Source organism: Notechis scutatus, chromosome 1 (genome assembly GCF_049901735.1).
Source record: "Notechis scutatus isolate UNSWTSFEM ecotype Mainland chromosome 1, rNotScu1.2, whole genome shotgun sequence".
Classification (NCBI taxonomy): Eukaryota; Metazoa; Chordata; class Lepidosauria; order Squamata; family Elapidae; genus Notechis; species Notechis scutatus.
Window position 1 is genome coordinate 197,623,895 of NC_142009.1, and position 15,791 is coordinate 197,639,685.

Here is a 15,791-nt window from a genome sequence, read left to right on the forward strand (position 1 = left end):
TTAAAAATCAGATTGTTTTTTTTGGGGTACAAGTACCCTACCAGAGGCTAGTTAGAATTACTCAGAGATTTTCTAAAATCAGTAAGTGCTTTATATTAAAGAGGTTAATGACTGCAATGTATAGTAAGCTGGGCTAGCTTTGCTCTGTAGAAATAATTTAAATTATCTCGGTTCTGATAATCGGGGTTGATGATTACTAACTTGGAAAGCTTTCAAAGGAGAAATTCATGGAAGGCAGACCCTTTGAAGGTCTGCCTTATTAGTTTGAACATTTAATATTACTTTTATGCTGGAGTAGCATGCCTCCAATTGCTAAGCAGCAAGAGAACATCATGGCTCCATCTGCCTGTGAGCACACTGGAAGCAAGTATTTCACCATTCCAAGAAATAAAATGCTGGATTAAGATGGGTTTTGGTCTGATTTAGCAAGGTCATTCTTCTTTTCTCATATCAGATTTCTATAATTAGGCTACTATGGGATTGCTCAATTAGAAAATGTAATTGATTATGATATCAACATATGTGTTTGTGGAACACCACTAAGTATTACATGCCATCTTTTTAGCATCTTTTCAGTTAAATTAGCATCTAAAAACAACTGTCACCTCCAGAGAGGTAACATCCTTAACCAATACTGTATAGACAATAGTGTTAATTCTACATAAAAAGAAATCCTATTATAATATAAACATTTTTATATTTTGAAATACATATTTGCTGGCTATGTTTAACAACAAAATGGAAGATCACTTTTTTCTCTTTTGCTTCTTTATCACTTCTTTTCCTAAATTATTATCTGCTAGAACAGAAAAATGGAAGGCCATATAAAGTCCTCCTCTTAATCATTTGGAGATTTATTGTGTTTCAAATTTAATAAAGTAAAAATGCTTCGTGTATTACACATGGGAAATCAGAAAATACATATTGTAATGAATCAAAGAATGAATAAGGATTTTGAGAAATTCAAGTATATAAAACTTTGTCCACAAACAGCTGTTATGGTAATGCAATATTTTTTTCTTTTGTGAAGAACACAAACCATGTGCAGGAAATATGAAATAAGGTAGGGCATGCTGTCACAGGCATTCAGGCAGGAAGAAACTTGTTCTTTGGTGGAAGTGCACTTGCAGGCAACTTTTTCCCATTTGCATGCTGTCTGTAGATGACACCTTCCCCATAATAAAAAGGCCAATTCGAGAACACCCACAGTATCATCAACAACATTTTTACAGGAATCCAGTTTACTAGAAAAGAAAACAACTCGCTACTCTTCCTGGACATCCTGATCAGCAGAGACCACAATGGCAAACTAGAAACGCAAATTGGCCACAAAATGGCGGCATGCATGATTGCAGCAGCTCAATGCTCCCGACGACTGTTCTTCTTTGTGTGTTCTTACTTCTTTTTGTTCCTGCATTTTACTCCATCCTGCAACGGCCTAATGTACTGTTGAGAAGACCTGATAAGTATAGGACAGCAACTCAAAACTGAAGTCACCTATGCTTATACAGAGTCCCACAATATCCCATTGGAGCTAGCAAGATCTCCGGGAGCTCCGTGGATTGTTGTCGGATTAAGCAAGTGTAGAAGACAGCGTAGGGAGAGAAAACAGAAGTGGGGATGCAGAGCGGGCCTGCTAACTCAATTGAGGAAGAGACCGCAGAAACCCCCATTACCATCTATGTTCCTCACAAACGCCAGATCCCATGTAAACAAAGTGGATGAACTATAGCTGCAGATCTCCCACAATCACACAATTCGTGAGTGCTGTCTACTAATCGTCACAGAATCCTGGCTGCACCCGCAAATCCCTGATGCTACAGTGGAGCTAGAGGACCGGACCTTGCACCGTCAAGATCGCAATATAGCCTCCGGTAAGAGAAGGGGAGGGGGCCTAATTATTTATGTATGTAAAGACTGGTGCACAAACAGCAAAATAACAAACAGCCATTGCTCACCAGATTTAGAGGCCATGACTGTTCAGTGTAGATCGTTTTATCTACCATGGGAGCTAACAGTAGTTACCATCACTGCTGTATATTTATCTCCAGATTTTAATATTAGCATGGTGCTCAGTCACCTTCAAGACATAATTACCATGCAACAGAGAGCTCATCCTGAGAGTGTTCACATCATTGCTGGGGATTTCAACAGAGCATGCCTAAAAACTGTGCTCCCCAAACTTTACCAACATGTTAAGTGCTCAACCAGGGGAAAAAACACACTTGATCATGTGTATTCAAATATTAAGCATGCTTATAGAGCAAAACCTCTTCCCCACTTAGGACAATCAGACCATTTCACCCTGCTTTTACTACCAGCCTACACTCCCCTTAGGAAGAGAACAAAACCTAGCAGTCAAACTATTAGATGCTTGCCTGAAAATGCCCTCTCCCAGCTTCAGGACTGTTTTGCCCGCACAGATTTGGAGCATTTTCAAACAACAGGACTTTGAGTTATACACAGAGACTGTGCTTTTCTACGTGAAGAACTGTGTAGAAAATGTCACTGTGGACGAACGCATACGGACCTTCCCAAACAGGAAAACCTGGATGACCAGCGAAGTCCAGACTCTGATCAGGGCCCGTGACCTGGCTTTCAGAGCAGGTGACACCTCACAGTACAGCACTGCCAGAGCTGAGCTGAGAAGGGGCATCAAACATGCTAAGGAGATGTATAGGAGGAAGGTCGAGGGCCACTTTACTGACAGTGACCTATGGCAGATGTGGAGGGGGATACAGGCCCTGACCAACTATAAAGGCCAGGGCCCAACAAACAGCAAGAGCAGTAGCACTCTGGCAGAGGAGCTAAAAGCTTTTTTGCACGCTTTGAGACCACCAAGAACCTGGACATACTGCCTCATGAGGACCACAACGCTGCACCTCTTTCTCTTCAGGTGCATGAGGTGAGAAAAACACTGAGAGCAGTAAAGCCCAGGAAAGCTGCTGGGCCTGATGGCATTCCTGGTGCAGTAATTAAAGCGTGTGCTGATCAGTTGGCAGAAATACTTACAGAGCTGTTCAATCTATCTTTAACACATGCCATCATCCCACAATGCCTGAAGGCTGTAACCATCATCCCCGTTCCCCAAAAAACAAATATAAACACTCTCAATGACTATAGGCCCATAGCGTTAACAAGCTCCATTATGAAGGTTTTTGAGCGACTAGTTTCACAGCACATCAGAGACTGCCTCCCGCCCTCCTTTGATCAACATCAGTTTGCTTATAGAGCAAACCGATCTACAGAGGATGCTATGGCCATCACACTTCACAGAGCGCTGAGTCATCTGGAGAACAAACAGAGCTATGTGAGGATGCTCTTTGTGGACTACAGCTCTGCGTTAGTCTCTCCCAGATATACTAGTAACCAAACTGTATAATCTGCAGGTCCCCACCTCCACGTACTCCTGGATTAAGAACTTTTTGACAAACAGACCACAGTCTGTTAGACTTGGCCCCCATCTTTCTTCCACTATTACACTCAGTACAGGGTTGTGTCTTGAGCCCCCTGCTATATGCCTTGTACACCTTTGACTGCTCACCAAGCCACGCAACAAACACCATCATAAAGTTTGCGAATGACACGACCGTGATTGGTCTCATCTCCGGAGAGGATGAGACGGCATATAGGGCAGAAGTAGAGAACCTGTCTATCTGGTGTTCACAGAACAATCTGTCACTGAATGTCCATAATACCAAAGAAATTATTATGGACTTCAGGAAACATGGACAGGACCACGCTCCACTCATCATCAATGGAGAACGAGTGGAAACTGTCCTTACGATCAGATTCCTTGGCATCCATATTTCAGCTGATATCTCCTGGTCCCCTAATACCAAGGCCATAGTGAAGAAGGCTCAGCAGCGGCTGCACTTCCTGTGGGTTCTCAGGAAGAACAATCTGGCTAAGAAGCTGTTGCTGGCTTTCTATAAAGCCTCTATGGAGAGCACTCTGACATATTGTCTGGGTATGTGGTACGCAGGCTCCATAATTGAGGACAAGAAAACTGTACAGAGGGTGATAAACATAGCTCAAAAGATCATTGGTTGCCCTCTGCCCTCCCTGGAAGACTTAGTCAGGTCCCACTGCCAAAGCAGAATCAAGGCCATTATAGAAGACTCCTCACACCCTGGCAATTATCTTTTTGACCTGCTGCCGTCTGGACGGCATTTTAGGTCAATAAAATCCCACACCGCTAGACTAACAAATAGTTTATTTCCCTGGGCCATCCGAACCACAAATAAACACAAAGTCACTCCCTTATTAAGATGTGAAAAGATGTGAAATCTCAATACCCCATTCAGATGTATAATAACATATTACAATACAATCCATCTCTTGTGTATTATACTCGGCTAAGCGTTACAGTCAGTGTTAGATATATATTTTGTGTATATTCGTAGATATTGTACTCTCAAATTGGAGATGTGGGTACTCTATTTTTCTTATCTTCATTTTTAACTGCTTTGGTTTTTATTGTATTGCGAACAGTTGCTGGGGTGCATCCACAGTTTCGTTGTACTTGTACAATGACAATAAAGTTCTTCTAATTCTTCTAATTCTAATTCAAAAATCTACAGAAAAAATCACCCATACTAACCAAGTGTTCCACTACTAAACCACAACTACAACCTCCCACAAGAGAAGCTGCATTATGACTTTAAATAAGCCCAAATACACTGCAGCAACCTGGAACAGAAGAAAAAGAAAACAGATCATCTATACAACATATCCAACAAAATGGATATCCACACAACTTTATCAAAAAGTCCATGACCACTCAACCCAATACAGTACAACCAACATAAACCCTACAAAGAATTATACTGTCATTCATCAAGAATATTTCTCAGAAACCACCAATAGACTCTTACAACCACATGGAATCAGCATAGCACACAAGCCAACTAAAGCCCTTCAAAACATCCTAAGCAGACCAAAAGACCCAACAATCCCAGAAGAAAAAACAACAAGAGTCATCTACAATGTACAATGTAGGAGCTGCAACAATCACTATGTAGGAGAAACAGGCAAAGATTGGCAGAACATATCCACAAACATCAACTAGCAGTCAGGAGAAGTTACCCTAACTAGGTAACATCGTACCAACGTTGTCCCATAGACAAACAGAGCACATCCATGAACACCAACTAGCAGTCAGAAGACATGATAAAAATTCCTTAATTTCTCAACATAGAGACAGATTTACACATAGTTTCAATTGGGAAAGTGTGACCATCCTAGACCAGGCCAAGTCCAAAAATACCAGAAATTTTTAGAAGACTGGCACTCTGACAAATCAGCCATCAAGAGACATATACACATTAACATCATCTATAGACTATGCAAAAGAGACTATCACCCGCCTCCAAAAAGACCCAAGTGTCTATGGAGATTCTCAATCATCCAGGTCACGGTTGTCTCAAAGGTGCTTTTTTCAAGATGCAACTGGACTTTCTGGTTTTCTTTTGAAAATGTTTCACTTCTCATCCAAGAAGCTTCTTCTTCAGCTCTGAAGCAGCTTCTTGGATGAGAAGCAAAACACCTTCAAAGAAAAAACAGAAAGTCCAGTTGCCTCTTAGAACAGGGATCCCCAACCTTTCGCACGCCGCTGCCCGGTTCCGACATCAGCTGGGCGCCGCGGTCCGGCATCAGCGTCAACTGGGCGCCGCCATCTTTTATGACGAAAAGGCGCTTCCGTGACGTCACGAGAAGCGCTGTTTCATAAAAGATGGCGGCGCCAGCGCTTCTGGTGAGCTTTTTCGGTAGAAATGGCTTTCTACCCGGAAAAGCTCACCGAGAAAAGCGCCGCCATCTTTTATGACGAAACAGCGCCCGGTGAGCTTTCTACCCGGAAAAGCTCACCAGAAGCGCTTTTCAAAAAGATGGCGGCGCCCAGCAACCAGCGCCCGGTAAGGCTTGTTCCTGCGCCGGTACCGGTCCGCGGACCGGCGGTTGGGGACCCCTGTCTTAGAAGAAGCATTTTGGAGACAAAAAGACCCAAGCTCCTCTCCACCAGCAATCAGCATCTAAATCAGCATCAGACCAACAATCAAGCAAACAATAGAGAAACTGCCAAAGAGCCAACAGTAAACAGTTCAACCAAAGAATCTCTAAGACCGGCCTCACCAATACTGACAGGGCAAGCTACCAAAACATAAACTGACAGCAAACTTCACTCCTCTCTATCACTGATGATGTTACCTAGTTTTGGTAATAAAATGTCTGCAAGAAAACAAACAAGCTCAGAGAGCATCAAGGACTCCTCATCCCAACATATGTTCCAGATATACTAGATCAGTATTTCTTAAAATGTGGTCCTAGGACTTCTAGAAATTCCCCAAGATCCCCTTAGGAATCCCCCAAATCAAAATTATTTCCCAGCGTATGTTAAAAAATAATATTAAAATTACATAAAACAATTGTGCACCCAAAGTAGTTCAAATAAGGCAATTAAATGTTAATTTTATGATACTTTTATCTCATTTGAGATTTACGTCATTTGTGTAATGATGTCATTATGTAAATGACATGAAATGATGTGAATTACATCATTTACTTAACATCATTATGCAAATTATTGTAAATTATGTAATTTGTGATTTGACAGACATTTGGAAGTAATAGATGCTATCTCCCCACAACTGGTCTGTTAAATCATGTTTCTATGAAACATTAATTTGTATCAGAACAGTATTTCAGAATTTCAGCTGTCTTATATGAAATAACTATAAACAAATTTATGCAGATGGATATTTATTTTAATTTATTATTTATTTTAGTGAGCTTATACACTGCTCCAATTATAACTGATTCTGGGAAGTTTGCATATTCTGTAAAATAAGAAAAGAATATATGGAAAATGAAGCAAATAAATAATAAACAGACCACAATTCTGTGGATATCATACTTCAAAAGAGACTCATTAAACAAACCAGTAGAGATTTTTCCTTAAAAAGATTTGAGTTTTGTTTTGGACAAAATGAGCATGATGCAGCTAAAATCAAGGACTTAAAATACTCATTCATATTTTCACTGTAATTTGCTGAATCAAGCACAAAGTATTAACTTTTCAGAATCTCTTATAAGATAAATTTAAACAACTTTTCTCAGCTGCCATATTTTGTTTCTTAATACAACTTGTAAAATTTATCCATGCTGCTTTTATCTGTTTTGAAAAATATCACTGAATAAAAATGGGTTAATTTCAGAACTTATGTTTCTAATGAAAGCATTTTAAATTAAAACATAAAAATATTTTTATGATGAAATTATACTAATGATTGTGATGGAGCCAAAGGATATAATTTTCTAAATAAACACATGCCCTGTTTTAAGATACAGCTAACAAAAAATATAAAACCCTTCCATTCCCCACCATCCAGTAAGAGTTGAAGAAGCTTCTTAAATAAGAAGTGAAACATTTTCAAAGAAAAACAAGAAAGTATACCGTATTTGCCGGCGTATAAGACGACTGGGCGTATAAGACAAGCCCCCAACATTTCCACTCAAAATATAGAGTTTGTTATATACTCGCCGTATAAGACGACCCCACTTGGAGGCATGTTTTTCAGGGCAAAAAGTCATCTCATACGCCGGCAAATACGGTAAGTTGTAACACTTGGGGTATTCTGGATATAATTCTTGATTGACACCCCCGCCCCTTTCCCCAAACTTACAAAGCCACCAAAATGCTTTAGAGAGGCAGCTTCGCCTTTCTCAGGCTGGCACTCAATTCCTCTCCCTTTCTTTGTGACACCATTGAGCGATCTGCTTTTTTCAGGGAAAATAAATAAATAAAAATAAAACTGGACTAAAAACAGTCGAGTTGTTTCTTAATATCTTTCTACCTCCCCAACCAATTTGTCTCCAAGGGTGCACCACACTGATTGCGACATTAATTATTTCAGAGAGAGGGGGGAGAAATCTTTGCTTCCTACTGTGGCTTTTTCCTGCGCATGCGTTTTTTCCCTTGGCTTTGTGGTTGTTACTTCACAGGGAGGGATAATGAAATACCCACGCTGGGAGAAAGCGGAAAGGATGTCTATTTTCCTGCTCACTAACTTTCCAGAAAGCGTCGAGTTCCTACCCGAGACTTGCCAAAAGTCCAGTTCATTCATTTGCTACCTTTCTCCAATGAGATCCAGATCTGTTTCCACAACGCGCTTAGGATCTTATCTTATTATCTTATTATTATCTTATTAGCCTTGCTCGGTCCATCCAAGAGAGAAGAAGGCAGACGGTTTTGCGCTCAGGGAGAAAGGAAAGAGCCTCTCGCTCACGCCAGACACTGCCCCCCTCCACCCCAGCAACGCTTAGGAAAAGAGTTACACAAGCATCCTTTCCAGAAGTGAATGGGGGGAGGATTCGAGCAAAGGCTGAAACCGGGAAGAGAAAAATTCCCAAAGAAAATCGCACGAGCAGCATCCCATTCCTGGGAGAAAAACAAAAACAAAAACACGAACTCTTCCCGAAGCACAAAGCAAGGATGGCGCTTTCTCAGCTTTGAGCTGCGTCACAGCGCCCCACCCTCCACTCGTCCCCACGTGCGGCGAAGTTTCTGCCACTGGGGGTGGAGGGGGATGGAAGGAGGTGAGGGATGGGGCAAAGCCTGGAGCCTGCCTGTCCGCCGCACGAGCGGAGTGGGTGGGTGGGGGAGGAGGAGGAAGAGAGACCCGGCTGGGCTTGAAGGGGCTTCGCAAGTTGCGGAGCTCCGCCCGTCGCTCTTGCACCGAGTGACAACAACGTATTTGCCGGTGTATAAGACGACCTTTGTTATATACTCGCCGTATAAGACGACCCCCACTTGGAGGCATGTTTTTCAGGGCAAAAAAGTCGTCTTATACGCCGGCAAATACGGTAGTTTCCTCTTGAAAAAGCAGCTTTGACCTGAATGACTGAGAATCTCCACAGACATCTAACAAAGAATATACCTGTAAGAATATACCTGGTGCCAACGTTATCGGGTTTTCATGCCAGATAAAGTCCTATTTTTTTTAATTCTTGGATTCGATAATTCATGCCATGTTTCACCAGACCTTTGTCTTTTAAATACCCCCGACACTTGTTCATTATAGTTTTTATGTTGTATTTTTAAGTAATTTATTATTGATTTTACCCGGTACTACTACTTCTCTCTTTTTAAACGGATCGCAATTTGCTATGTGAGCCAATAGATTGGGAGTGAGCTATAAATATTCCAAACAAATAATTAAATATAATGTTGGCTACTAAAGATATAAGTATCAACTGCAAAAGTAATGTTTCAATAGCTTCTTATTTGCCTAAAGTTTTTCCCCCTGAAAAAGTAGTTTGGGTTTTTCTAATTCTAGAGATACCTCTAAAATCTAATTCTAGAGAGACTAATTCTGCAGATGGTCAAATAGTGAAAATTTCATCAAAATGTTCATTTCCCCCTGTCGAATTGATTCAGACTTGAAAAAAATAGCAGAAAGGTTTTTTGGAGCATAGTATTAATAATTATTAGGAAAGATAAATGTAAACTATAGAAGAATATTATACTGTACTTCCCCCCCTCCTTATTTCTAAAAAAAATGCTCTGAGAGATTAAGAGGATACTCTACAATGTGATTATCAACTTTTAGGCCAACTAAGACAGTATAATTTATTTTTACCATTTTTATTGAGTTAGAGCATAATCATTTGTGCAATGAAAGCAAATTCATATGTGTGAGATCTGACATATATTTACAGCACAGAAATATTAGTACGTGTACTTTGTTTAGATTTGGTTATTCTTTCTCAGCTTGAAATTCAGTTCTGACTTACAAAAGAAAACAAACCCCTGAAAATATGCAACCACGCTAACAAATTATTATTTTTGAATAAATCAATTCCTTTTTTTAAAAAAATCCAGTTTCAGAAAAATAATTGCAATAATTGCTTCTGATTCCATTTTGTCATTCATGTAACATATAATTGCACAAAATGTTAAGTTGGGTCTTTACCTTTTTACTAACCTGTAAGGCTGTCTGGACGAGGTGGGACCATTCTTTCATAGATATCATACTGCTGTGCGTATTGCTCAATGTCATGAAGTGTCTGTTGCAACGATGTTCCCAAATGTTGTGGAACAGCAGTCATCCCAGAGCGCTTTGGTGATGAAGATCCAACTTGAGTTAAGGGTGGAGAGGCTACTCTTGTCTGCGTATCATTTATTGTGAGAGGTGAACCAACTCTGACTGAAGGCTGGTATTGAGGAGTTCCTCCATTGGGATTGGTTGATTGCCTAGATGTTATTGAACCAATTCGGCGCACTGCTACTGGTGAGGCAGGCCTCTGTGTAGTAAATGGAGATGCTGCTCTTTGAACAGGTAATGTTGAGAAAACATTAGAGCTGACAGACCGTGACTCAGTAATAGATGGCGAACCATAGCCACTTCCTAAAGAAGTTCTGAGTGATCCCCTTGAAGGGGAAACTCCTGTGGTGGTTACATATGAGGGAGATTGGGCCCTTGATGGAACAGAACTTACACGTCTCATGGCTCTGTTGGTGGAAGCTATGTTTGGTGCTGTCTATTAAAAAGGAGAAAAATAACGATATCAACAAAATAAATTTAAGTGTAAAGATTAAGTGAAAACCTCATATACAGATTTGGGATTAGGCCCTATCGGATGCACTGGAAAGTACTTCTGAAAAGGACTGAACTCTCAATTTCTCCCAATGAAAAGTAAAAATGCTTTTGTTACATTGAACCTAAAATATTGTTGAACAATTTTATTTATTACAGCATCCATCAAGAATGCATTGTTAGAGAACACTGAACATTTTCTACTAAATAAGAAAATTAAAAATTAAGTAGAAAAATATTTGTCAGGTTTCCTTGAGAGAGGCTATAAAGATAGTAACCCTGTAAAGTGATTATATAATTATAACATCATAATTTTGCATGGCTGCATTTTTAGTTTAACAGTCAACTTTTCATTACAAATATAGGCTCAGATTTATATAGTTGACCTATCTCATACAAACTATAGTTATTGAAATTTGTAACAGTAAACAATGTTTTTGTTGTGTTTATTTTCATTTTTGTGAAATAGCTATGATAAATATTGTATTGTATCATTGTTTTTTATTTCTATAAATGTTATATGATTTGTTTATAATCTATGGACAATTATGGCTTAAGACAATTATATTAATATGAATATTTGGTAAATATTATTTATTTATACTACATATACATTAAGTTATAATTCTGTGGACTTTTCTTAAATGTATGTTCACATACACACTTTCAAAAAATTAAAATTCACTTTTGCGGGCAGCTTTTCAATCGCTGCGATATTTTTGTTTTTGGATGAACAATACATTAATTGAGCAAATGTTGCAAACTTAAAAACAATGGGTGGAACAGTACCCAGTAACAGAACATATTTCTTTCTATAATCTGCCCATTTGCCACATCTGCTCAAAAAAATTGGAAGCCTTTTCCGAGCAGATTTGGAGGAAAATAATGAAGTGAGGATGGAGGCTTTTAAGAAAAAAATATCCCAGGGTACTAGAAACAAGTGCCCCTTAGCGCAAAGAAAAGGAATAGTAAAGAAATCAAGATCATAATAAATAGCAGACTTCTACTACATAACCTAAGGCCTTTTCTTATAAAATACAGACATACCTCCTTACAGAATGACAAAATACAACTATTCGCAAATGATCAGCTAATGGAACACTGAATATAGGTGCTGGAATTTAGCTGTACCTGTACCAAAGCTTGTCCTTCAGCACGTGAACTTCGCACTAAATGGTTATTATTTGCTCCTGCAAAAGATTGCTGCTGTCTGCTCTCTCCTTTTCCTCGGTTCTGGCTGTTATGGAAACTGCCTACTTCCTGGTACCCACTATCAGAATATGAATTCATCTGTGTTGAACTTCTAGAGTTACCAACAGATCCTGCAGAAATAAATCATTACGAGACTGACATTATTACAAGTTACCACAAAAGAAAAAGCTCCCAAATTGAAAAACTTCAGATGATTTAAAATGTATATAACAGATCCTCACTTTCATGAAGCGATGTCTGCTCTGGAGAGTAAAGATTTCCTTGTTCAGACTCCGTTCCAACATGATAAGAAGTGATAGGAACACTCTCAGATGTTCTGAGCTTATTTACACCTGTGTTTGGAAATTCTGAAAGCAGAGTTTTTTGTTAAGTCATTAAAAACAGCTTACACATTGCCTTTCTATACACTCATGACTTTATTCTACATAACATTACCAACAAAGATAAAGTGGTATGGTACACTGTCCATATGAAAACAGGTAAGCGTGTGATAGCAATAATTTTGTATGCAACATTTGTATCTGAAAATTGGCCTGTTTCTGCAGATGGTATTTTTTTTTCTGAGCAGCAAAAAGATGACATCATATATTTCCATGTAGGGAAATTTGAAAACAATAACTGAAGAAATTGTCAGATATTCTGGTATTCCTAGAATGAAACCAATACACGTTTCTGAAAATCTTTAATACCTACAATGATACCAGATGTTGAAATATGGGATCTGTATTCAAAAACTCAGTAAATCCCAGGTATTTTCCTTTCTCTGTTAAGATACCGTGTTTCTCATATAATAAGGCCGGGTCTTATTTTTTTTTGAGCCCCGAAAAAAATGGCTAGGCCGTCTTTTCGGGGGTGACTTAATTCCCCCCCCCTTGCATCTTTGGGCGGACAGGCAGCGACGGCTTGGATGTTGACCTCGGCGTTGGTGGGGCACTTCGTATCAGGGTCAACACAGGCAGCACCATATCCGGGTGTGCAACAAAAGTACTTCCTAACGGCAAGCCCCCACACCATTCCCCACCATTCCGCATGTTTTAATATAGGCCTTAATTTGGGGAGAGGGGCTTAATTTCATTTCATGCCTATAAAACATGCTGGGACTTCCTACTGGGGGAGGCCGTATTGTTGGAGAAACAGGGTAGATTTTTTTTAAAAAAACTAGGGTTATCAGACTTGGAACGCAAAAATGCAGCCTAATTCAAAATGGCAGCAGAGTATTCACATATTCTAGCGGTCATCTGAATTTTTATACAAATAGTTCGCAACTTACAATCATTTCTTTAGCGACCATTTGAAGTTACGATAGTGGTAAAAACTGACTTGTGGCTGCTATTCGTATTTACAACCATTGTAGCAACCCTGCAGTCATGTGATCAAAATTTGAGTGCTTGTTAACTGCCAGTTATTTACCACAGTCATTGGGTCCCAGGTCATATGATCACCAATTACAACCTTTCTAGGCGGCTTCCAACAAGCAAAGTCAATGAGGGAAGCCAGATTTGCTTAACAACTGCGTGATTCACTTAGTAACCATGGCAAAAAAAGTCATATAGTTAGGCATGACTCACTTAGCAACTGCTTCATTTCCTGACAGAAGTTCTGGTCCTAATTGTGGCTGTAAGCCGAGGACTTCCTGTAGTCCAGCTCTGTTAGCTGCAATAATCTCTTTTTATATTTCTTGTGTTGGTGCTACAAGAAATTTGAGGACTTTCTGACTCGGGATTTGTTCATGTCCATGGATGGCTCCTTTTTGGTTTCAAGTTGTTACATATGTCACATTCTGCCAGCTGATGGCCAACAGAAGTGGGGGAAAAAACTCAAAGAGGTTATGTACTGTAAAAAACTCACAGAGGCTATGGTAGAAGTCAAGTCTCCTTGGGATATGACTGTGGGATATGATACAATGTAGCATCCATACCTCTTTTTTTTTTTCCTAAGAGCTTAAGGAAAAATATATGCCATTCTGATAGATTAGATATCTTATCAGTTTATTTCTCCAAACAATTCTGTGATATTGAAGGAATAAAATTTTGGTGCTGTAGCTGATAACTTTCAATATGTCTTAAATGAAGTGCAGTTAAGGCATTTCCACCAGAAGGCACAAAATAATAATAATAATAATAATAATAATAATAATAATAATAATAATAATAATAATAATAATAGAATGAAGCATCTGTGAATCAGAGTTTTAGAATCAGCCTTTGCTTTGTTAGTTATTTAGGTAATGTTTCCTTAACTCCACTGCTTCAAACAATTAACAGTAAGCAGTAAGCAGCTCAGGCACTTAGCGCATAGCATAGTAAAGAAAATATGTGTGTGGGTCAGCTCACTATATGAAGGAAGCATTACTAGAATTAGGTCCTTGACTTAAAATATCCACTTACTATGAAATAGGCAATGGCTTACAATGGAGGCCTACTGATATATTTATCTGCATTATAACCAAAGGAATAGAGAAGACAACAGACACTTAATACAGAAAACAATTAACAGTAAGAAACTCAGGCACTTAGCACGTAAAAAAGAAAATGAATTATGTATGTGGGTAAAGTCACTATACGAAGGAAGCATTACTAGAATTAGGTCCTTGACTTAAAATATCCACTTACAATGAAATAGAAAAGGGATTACAATTTAGGCTTATTGATACATTTATTTGAATTACAACCAAGGGAACAAGGAAGGTAACAGACACAATACAGAAAAAATAGATGATGTTTGTCCTGCAAACCTCAGTCAGAAGGACCATTGTTTGGACCATTGACTGCTTGGTGATGATATTCATGAGTATACACAATTCCTTTATGTCAAAGAAACTTTCGGCTAAATTAATCTTTGTATGGCAGAGAAGTATTTATTAGATTAACTCAGCATTAGCTGTGTCACATGCTTCATTCCCTGCTAACTGAAAGAGCAGTATTGTTTTGGCACATTTTGGCCAATATGCCACAATAGCAACCAAAGCCAGGTTTTTATCCCCAAATGCAATCATATTATTCTATGCATGCTAGAATCACTAATCTAGTGACAACCTTACAAGCCAATAGACAATTGGCTATGTCCTATCACTTTAAAGGTACATGCAATGTGTGACACACAGGCAAGATGCTACATGGAAATAGGATTTGGATGAACCAGAAGAAACTTAAAGTGAATTTGGATGCAGTTTGGGTGTGTGTGTGTGGAAATACAAGTGTAGTCTTTGCATACTTATCACAATTGGGACCAGAATACTGTTGCTAAATGGTGCAGTTGTTAAGTGACCACACCAGGTGATCACACCAACTTATGCCATCAATTCTGACTTGCGTCATCAGTTCTGTCTGTGGTTGTTAAGTGAATTGCCTGCAATCATTAAGTATGACATCTTATCACCATGATTTTATGACTTCCTGCTAGCTTTCCCATTGTTTTTGTTTGCCAGAAGCTGTCTGGGAAAATCGCAAATGCTGATCATGTGACCACAGGATATTGTGACCAATGTAAAGGTGTGCCAAGCAATGAAATCATGATCACATGACTGGAGAAACACTGCAACAGCTACAACTTTGAGGAACAGCCATAAGTTGTTTTTCAATACCATTATAACTTTGAAATGTTAGTGAGTGAATAGTCAGTAAACAAGAACTACATCTATACTAGAGTTTTTATGTAAAAACAAGGAAGAGATTGGGTCAAGAATGATGCTGAATGAATGAATGGAGAGTGAACATGAAAGATGAGCAATATAAAACAAGTTGAGCAGATGGTTTGGCCACATATAGAAAATGAATGAGGACTGAATTGTATTTTAAAAAGTATAAGAGTGACTTCAAGTTTTTTGATCTAATATTTCTAACTCTTTTTCTACACTTTGCATAATGTTGCTTACCCCAGAAAGGGAAGCTCTGTCATATGTCACAATTAGATTTTAGAGTGGTCCTCTGTGTTGGGGTGGGGATAGGAAACCATTCAAAGAAAATGAAAGCATCACGAAGGAAA

The 15,791-nt window shown here is 39.0% G+C and overlaps 1 protein-coding gene across 6 annotated transcripts in view; it reads right to left on the bottom strand.

The window, feature by feature from the left end:
- Positions 1-15,791, bottom strand: part of PKP4 (plakophilin 4) — a 154,057-nt gene that overhangs the window by 38,884 nt on the left and 99,382 nt on the right. For 3 of the 6 annotated variants that reach the window (XM_087949964.1, XM_087949961.1, XM_087949962.1), the window contains 3 exons: positions 12,029-12,154; positions 11,727-11,917; positions 9,984-10,302 (listed from right to left, as the gene is read on the bottom strand). In XM_087949964.1, the coding sequence (XP_087806090.1) occupies positions 9,984-10,302; positions 11,727-11,885 (478 nt within the window). In that variant the 5' untranslated portion in view covers positions 11,886-11,917; positions 12,029-12,154. Of the gene's footprint in view, positions 1-9,983; positions 10,540-11,726; positions 11,918-12,028; positions 12,155-15,791 lie in introns of all 6 variants that reach the window. The other 3 variants (XM_087949963.1, XM_026674573.2, XM_087949959.1) reach the window with 1 other exon arrangement.